Below are 8,195 nucleotides of genomic sequence, written 5' to 3'. Positions count from 1 at the left end.
CAGGAAGTGATGTCACTAACGGCAGAGAGGCGGGGCGTAGAAAGCGCTAGAAAGGCTGTGAACTAGCGGAAAGGTGGGTTGGCGGCCATCATTGAAATGGTTAGCGAGCCCTGAAAACCCTATTGTTGGTTTTTATTTTGCCCATCTCTACAGTGGGTGCATTTTGATGACGTGACGCAACGGAGGTCTGACGTTAAACTAGCTCTTTTGTTTCCATTTATGGCTGTTGTCATGGCGGGCAGCACGTGATAAATTATAGCAGTCTATTGAGTCGCTTAGCGATAAGGATTTAGATAGCAGATATAATGATAGGATATGTGGCATGGAGCTGGGAGGCTAAAGTCATGTTGCGCTAATATTTAACATATTTAAAAAAAGAAACTGGAAAATGTTCATTTGGAAGCATGTGTAGATTGTAAGCTCTTTTGGCCAGGGCTCTCTTCACCTTTTGTATGGGTTATTGATTGCTTTATATGTATGTATGTATATCTTTATTTATAAAGCACTACTTATGTACGCAGCGCTGTACAGTAAAATACATTAAAACAAACGGGATTATTAAGGTAATAATAGATAAATACAAAGTATAACAATAAATACAGATAGATACAAGATAAATACAGTTGCAATAAGTTAAGAGTCAAAGATGCAAGGGGATGGAGGTCCCTGCCCCGTAGAACTTACAATCTATATGGGAGGGATATGTTACTCTGTATGTCCAATGTATGAAACCCACTTATTGTACAGCGCTATGGAATATGTTGGCGCTTTATAAATAAATGTTAATAATAATAATGTGTCCCCAAATGGAGTTTATTAACCTTTTAGGGTGAAAACACACAGAGCTACTAGTAGCAGCTACTAAATACCAGAAAATACCCTGCCATAGACAATAGTGAGAATTGCCTCTTCTAAAACACATAAAGACAATTATCAGCAAATGATCAGCATTGTCTAGTTTTGTATCTGTGACAAGTAGCTGCTACTAGTAGCTTTGTGCGTCTTCACCCTTAAGACTTGTGACATCCGGGTTTGACCCAGCTTATGTTTATGCTACACATTTATGGGGCTTTTGGTGACATTGGTGCGTGGCTGGGTCATGGGGTGTTTTCTGGATGATCAGGGATAGAGAGGGATAATAACATGGATCTAGAACTGGTGTAAATAAAGACCTATGTAAGATGGCCAACGGTGTAAATAATGCTTGATTTGTACAGTGACCCCTCTAGCATGAAAGGGCTCAGTGGCTTCCAATACTGGACAGTATTTTTACTACCTCTGGCATAGAAGATCCTGTATTTTTCTACACAGTCTCCCCAGCATTTCATGACAGTTGAGTCAGTATTTCATGAAAAATTAGCCCTAGTATTCCACGACAAAGTGTACTCAGCAATATATAATACAACAATGCATGACACAGTGGCCCAGCAATATATAATACAACAATGCATGACACAGTGGCCCTAGCAATATTAGCATTGCCCCAGCAGTATACATGATATAATGGTCCCGGACACCTAGCAGTTCATAACACAGTGGATCCTGAATTTCCTAGTACAATAGACTCAGTGGTCTCAGCAATCTATGGCAAATGGTTAAGTTCTTTATGGTACAATAATCACAGACATCCTTGTGACTGCCCCAGCAGAGCTTTCTGCTGCTTTTTCCCAGCCCACTGATTGTTTTTTTTTTGCCTCAAATCTGCTTTCTCAAATGCCAAGCAAGATTACTTCAGAACTTCCATAAGCAATAACATATCCAATCCATTACACTTTTCTGTATCAAATCCCCTTCATCACTCAGCAATAGTATTACTCAACTTCCTCACTTGAAAAACAAAATAGATTTCATCCACAAACAAGATACACCCCTACAGCCAAATTATTTTCCTCTTTTTAAAACCATTTCATCCTGTCTTGATGGTTTTGATGAAGTAACTGACTTATCTGCAGCATCTCTTGTCATCTAAACCCACAATTTGTTCCCTTAACCCTATGCCTCTTTTCCATTGTTCTGCTGTGTTTACTCCAGTTCTTACCAACATATTCAGCTCCTGGGATTTTCCTTTCACTTCATCATCATCATTTATTTTTATAGTACCAGCAACTTACATAGTGCTTTACATTAATTTATAAACATGCATGTGCCAAGCTTAAGGTGGCCATACACGTGGCGATTTGTGATCTTTCGTGCAATCATCGGTCGCACAAAAGATCGTTAAATCTGCCACTAACGTTCAGGGCTGAAACGGCAGATAAGGAGGTAGAAACAATAGGATTTTTACCTCCTTCTGCCGATTCAGCCCTGACGGCAGATTTTGCTCAGGCGTCTTCTATGGCGCCCGATCAAAATCTTTTAACCGGGCCGATCGGCGAGTCGACCGATATCAGCAGCCTCCTGCGATATCGGTCGACTCGCCGACTTGCCATACACGCACCAAATATCGTACGAGACGAGGTTTCGTACGATATTATCGGTGCGTGTATGGCCAGCTTTATTCTTAAAAAGACTGGTCTGGTCTCTCTAATCCTGTCCTGTCCGGTCCATTCTGTTGGTATCTGCAATCAATCAGCATCCTGGCTTTCTAAAGGTGGGCATACACTGCTGTTCAAAAGCTGCTAAAGCTGACCATACACACAATGATATATTCCATTTTCGGACCGTGTGGGCTCCAAATTATTGTCCCCATCATTTCCATACCATGGACGATCGGTCATTTAGTCAATCCAACTGGTTAAAAACGGTAAAAATCTATGCATGTACTGTGCATCCTTAGGTGACCTACAATGCATCTCCAGGAAGTCACTTTCGTATGATTGTCGTTTGCTAATTACTTTCTGTTCAGAACATCCTCCGATTTGTTATTTTCAGTACTATTCTACAATTTCAGTCTGTTTAGATCATTGCATTTAAACGTATGATCATTGTTTAACCATTTGTTGGAAGAAGACTAAAATCAGTTAAGGTGTATGGCCACCTTAACTGAGCCCCTCCAGACCAAGTTGCCATTTATTGATTTGTGTATGTGGCTGTTTTAAGGGCCTGCTTAATCCACTAGACAAACTTAAAACAGGGCTGTGGAGTCAGTACATAAATCCTTCAACTCTGATACCTCAGTTTATAGCACCTCCAACTCCAGGTACCCAAATTTGGCAGAGCTATGGAGTCTGTACATAAATCCTTCGACTCCAAGTACTCAAAATTGCTTTCTACTCTGCGACTCCTAAGCCCTGCTTAAAAATCCAAACAGGTAAAAACTGCAGTAGCAGTAGATGCCATCCTCCTCCGATGGGACCCTGGACCAATGATTGGATCAGCTTATTTTGACCTTGACCAAATCAGAAAAAAAAAAAACTTTTTTTTTTTTTTTTTGTAAATCTTTTAATGCAAGGCTGTCCAACTGGAGGCCCACAGACTGGATATGGGACTTCAAAGGATTTTTATGGCCCCAGTCTGCAGAGGCTCCATGGACTTCACTGTATAACATCATCATTTATATGTAATCTGGCCCTTGAACATGCTATATGATCATTGGCCCACTACGTCTAACAGGTTAGATAGCACTGTTTTAATGTACGGTGAGATTACACTAGTTCTTTTTAAATTGGGGGTGCATCAAGATTTTGTCGATTGTTGGATCCATATGCTGATGATGTATAAATATATTTCCCGCCCTCGCTAACATCTAAAATTTTAAGCCATTTTGTGATGGTCTGTGTGCTACCTCAGAGATCACCCGACAGGAAATGATGCAGCTCTAACCGCACCAGGAAGAAATGTGGGAGGAGAAGACTGAACTTTGGCTATTAATTGGCTGATGTGACCTTAAAAGTGTATTTGTGCCCTTTGTTTGTGTACACTGTGAATTCTAAGATCCCAGGGGCGGCCCTTAGTAATTAATATGGCAGCTTTTTTATTTAGGATAATCCAATAGCACATACAACTAAAAGTATATTCTTATGAAAATAGTTTATTTATACGAAGCAGGTTTTATGGATTCCTATAGAGACCAGCATTGCTTGGGGGGTTTAGTTTTCAACTTCACCACCTGCTTCAAAAACAGGGACATCCACCCGTTAAGCTCAAGACAACCCCAAAACCCATAACTTAGTATTGCCAGCCTCTGCATTGAATGTTGATTGAAAATGTATTTTCTTCCTGCAAGCAACTTCACAGGACTTGGGAAAACAGAAGCGATGCCAAGGGCGACTCCTGTTTCGGAGTGGTTAGTCGACCGCTTTCTGACACATGTATGACATCACATTTGTTTCACTTTTTTTTCCCCCGACACAGATGGTTTATATTTTCACTTTGCCAAAAAGTAGTTTTTATTTTGAAACTAATGTTTCAGCCTACCCTATGGCCTTTTTCAAACTTAACACCTCAGTTTATAATATTATATATAATGTGTGTTAGATTATTGTATTGTTACCCTGTCTGTATTGAAGTGTTTTTTCATTTACAGTACTACCTATACAAAAAAAAAAAAATATACACATACAATGCAGCAGACCAATAACCACAGCTTTTAAACACTACATAAGAGGCATATTTATCAAAGGGTGAACACAGAGCCGACCACAGCTCTGCAAGAAAAAAAAATGCCACTGTCATCTATTCATTAGTGTAGGATTGTTATAGGCATGTTAATAAAAGTATTAAAATTAAGTAAACACTATTTATAGACAATGCTTAAAGAAACTCAGCATGGCATCCATCTGTAGAAGTGCTGAAGACAGGAGTCACACCCTGTTGCCACAGAAAGTGAATTAAAAAAATATACAAGAACCTATCATCACTAAGTTGCTCTGACCCACCTAACCGTTCTCCCCCTCTCTTCCCCCTTTCTTGTAAATATAAACAGGAAACACTATTTACTAAATGGTTCTCAATACAGTAAAGCAACACAGTACTAAACAATGTTGTGAATATGCATAACACGGTAACTAACAGGCTTTTGCTTCTGTTCCCCTTTTTTTTCTCTATGCATGTCACCCTGATTTATGTTTATATTTGAAAAATGAAAATAAAGTATAAAAAAAAAACCCAAAACCCTGTTTTGGTGGACAAACGTACGTTCATCAGAATGATTAATGATAAGGCTTGTGCCTGTGTATGGTCAAGTAAAGCTTTGACTAAGGGGCAGAGCTTAATAAATAAAAACTCATGTTGTACTCATTCCTATGGGATTTTCAGAAGCGGTGTAAAAGTTAAGAGTTCACCAATTGATAAATACCCATTGGAATAATTAGAACATGGGTGAGAGTTTTTACATATTAAGCTATAAATTCATATTTTGAAATATATGCCCTGAATGTCAGCCATCTGAATGCAGTAAAAATGTTTAACTGCTGAATACTCATCACCTGGGGGTCATATCTACTGTTTTCAGAGGAGCACTAGATGGCAATAATAATTCATCATATGGTCCAAAGAGCTTTTTATAGTGAATGCAGGGGTATTTTCAATATACATAATACACATTTTGAAAATTATGCAGTTAGCCTAAAAGCAATTTACAGTGCATATAAATAATCACAGTGTAAATCCATTCTTTGGTTTCTGTTTAATATATGGCAAAATTATACTAGTAACATTAAGTACAAAACACAATATTAGAAAGCCTTGTGTAAATCAGTATTTTATTGCCATGCTACAAAAATGATGTTGGCACCAATGAAGTGACAATATTGTCAATATCAAAATATATATATATGAGTATTTTAAATGAACATCTGGTAAGCAATGTCAATATCTGAAAATGCAAACCAAACACATTAAATTAAAGGCTAGTGTTCAAATCAAGAACATTTTTTAATGAAGATAATGTTTCTGCATAGTATCTCTTTTGCTGAGCCCTGCAGTGCAATGTTTCCAGCAACCCACTGCTCTACATTGTGTTGCATATGAACTGTCACTACTGCAGGGCTCAATAGTAACACAGTATCATGGAATGTTTAGTGCAGATATTAACCTAAGAGACTTTAGAAAAGTTGTCATAATATTTGGCAATGTGCATTGCCTATTTCATTATTAAAAAAAGGAAACTCAAATATTGCCTACACTACCTTTATACAAAAGTTGCTATTTATATACTTTTATGTAGGAAAAAATTAAACATTTTGTAGTTTAAAGTAGAACATACAGTAATCTTACAATATAATACAATGGGATAAACAAAGAGAAATATTGTTTGGCCTTTATACAACTGTAAATATCTGCATTTAATAAATGCAACCCAGGCATAATGTAACTCACATATTCCCTCCCCCCCACAAAAACATGTAAAAACTAGAATCCTTTGCAACCAAATATCTGCAAAGGACTTTTTAATGCAGGAGGACATTTTGGGAACATAGCTTGAATAGTGCTTTGCGTGCAAAAAGCAACATGCTTGTCTGAATGCAGCATGTTGCACGGCTGTAATACAGCACTTTTTATTTCATGATCAAAAGCAAATGTACACTTGTACTAATGTCCATAATGCAAAATGCTGGTGAGAAATATTTGGCAAATTCCTGGCATTATTAAAAAAACAATTAGTATAAAAATACATACTGTATATATATTTAACACATTCATACTGGAAACATCCCCAAAATTAAAATGCATCTGCGGCTTTAAATGGCAACAGTCTAGATGTAAAATATTAAAGGCAAGTGTCTTTTATGTTGATAAACTTAAAACTGGCATATCACTGCAAGTCTATTCAATTAAATAGGCACAAAAATGCAGCTATGCAGCTATACAGTACATATGACTACTGTAGTGTGAAAATTATTTTAGGAGTACCTGCTCTACATCAATTCCCTTTAGACAAAAGCACATGTAAAATTTAGTCTATAAAAGTGTTAGTGTATAAGATGGGTTTTTTTTGTGGATTTTCTAAAAGAAATATCACAAAGGTGCAAAATGAAGTAGCGTGCTTGAGGCTCACATGGGTAGGTCAGTACTGTTATGCCTTGTCTTTCTAGACGTACCATCATCTCTTGGCAGTGCTTTTTGTAAGTTTGACATGGCAGCAGTCCTTTCAATATCTATCACAGCATATAGCTCCGTACGCCTCGTAGGAGTTTGTGGGAGTGGAGTGGTCGGCGTTTTTGGAGTCTGGGGGTTATCAGAGTCACTGCCACCTTCCAAATCAACCTGTATGTAATTAAGCTGCCTTTGTTCCAGACTTGGACGCCTTATATCAAAATTGAAGACTGTTGGTGTGCAGTCCCGACGTCTAGAAAACTCTACTTTGTGAGCACTTAATGGAACAGTTACATTTTCAGTGTTCACGTAATTATGCATTGGGTCTAAGTTACTATGAAACCCATTTAAGGATGGAGTCTTTGGTCCTAGTGATTCATCTTCCTCTCTGCTGGGTTTCCGAGTTTCCCAGACTGGAGGAAGGGATGGTAAGTTTTCATAGTTTATCAAGGCAGTTCTCCTCTGTGCAGAGTTATTTACATTTTGGATATCGGTGGGAATGGGCGGTACCACTCGTCCCCTTCGCACCCCAGATGATGAAATGGATAATCCATTTAAATTCTCATACACCATTTTATTGCCAGGAGTTTCTCTGCGTTCATCGCTGTCATAACCAGTGTCCCCTTCTGTGTTATTTGGACAACTGCTTTCACCATTGTTTACACTAGCTTGGTTTTGCTCAAGTTTCTCCAGTTTCTTTTTCTCCATTAACTGTCTCTGAACAGGTGTTGGTCCTAAAACAAACTTCACTCCTTCAGGCTCAAGAATAACCTGTGGATCTCTCTCAGGAACAGCAGGTTCACTGTGGCCATGGATTACTTCAAGGTTGGAAACACAAACCTCCTGAGCAGGTGGAATATTTGGCCTCTGTTTCTGATCCTCCTGTACTCCAGAAGTGTTAACATATGTATGCACCTAAACAAAAAGGAAAACATTAAAATGTAAAACGAACACACAGGTAACTAATTACAGTTATCTTTATCTGCAATGTTGCCGTCATTAAAAAAAAAAAAAAACTACGAATTGCACTATCCTTTAGAACAGTGCTGTCCAACTGGTGGCCCGCGGCCCCCCTCTGTGTGGCCCCCCACCTGTCTGGCTGCTTTGATGGCTTACCTTGGTGTAAGCTTTAAATGGTATCAGTACTGGCCCCCTGCATGGTTAAAACCTCAGATTCAGGCTGTAAACCCCCTGTATTGTTTAAAAATTTAATCCACTGT

The 8,195-nt window shown here is 38.4% G+C and overlaps 1 protein-coding gene across 3 annotated transcripts in view; it reads right to left on the bottom strand.

Annotated features, from left to right (window-relative positions):
- Window positions 1–5,547: 5,547 nt before the first annotated feature.
- Window positions 5,548–8,195, bottom strand: part of frs2 (fibroblast growth factor receptor substrate 2) — a 34,315-nt gene continuing 31,667 nt past the window's right edge. For 2 of the 3 annotated variants that reach the window (XM_012958358.3, XM_031897502.1), the window contains one exon: window positions 5,548–7,890. In XM_012958358.3, the coding sequence (XP_012813812.1) occupies window positions 6,934–7,890 (957 nt within the window). In that variant the 3' untranslated portion in view covers window positions 5,548–6,933. The remainder of the gene's footprint in view (window positions 7,891–8,195) is intronic. The other variant, NM_001134809.1, reaches the window with a different exon arrangement.

Source organism: Xenopus tropicalis, chromosome 3, assembly GCF_000004195.4.
Source record: "Xenopus tropicalis strain Nigerian chromosome 3, UCB_Xtro_10.0, whole genome shotgun sequence".
NCBI classification, from domain to species: domain Eukaryota; kingdom Metazoa; phylum Chordata; class Amphibia; order Anura; family Pipidae; genus Xenopus; species Xenopus tropicalis.
The sequence above is the reverse complement of the archived record's forward strand: the minus strand, read 5'-3'. Positions and strand labels throughout refer to the sequence as shown.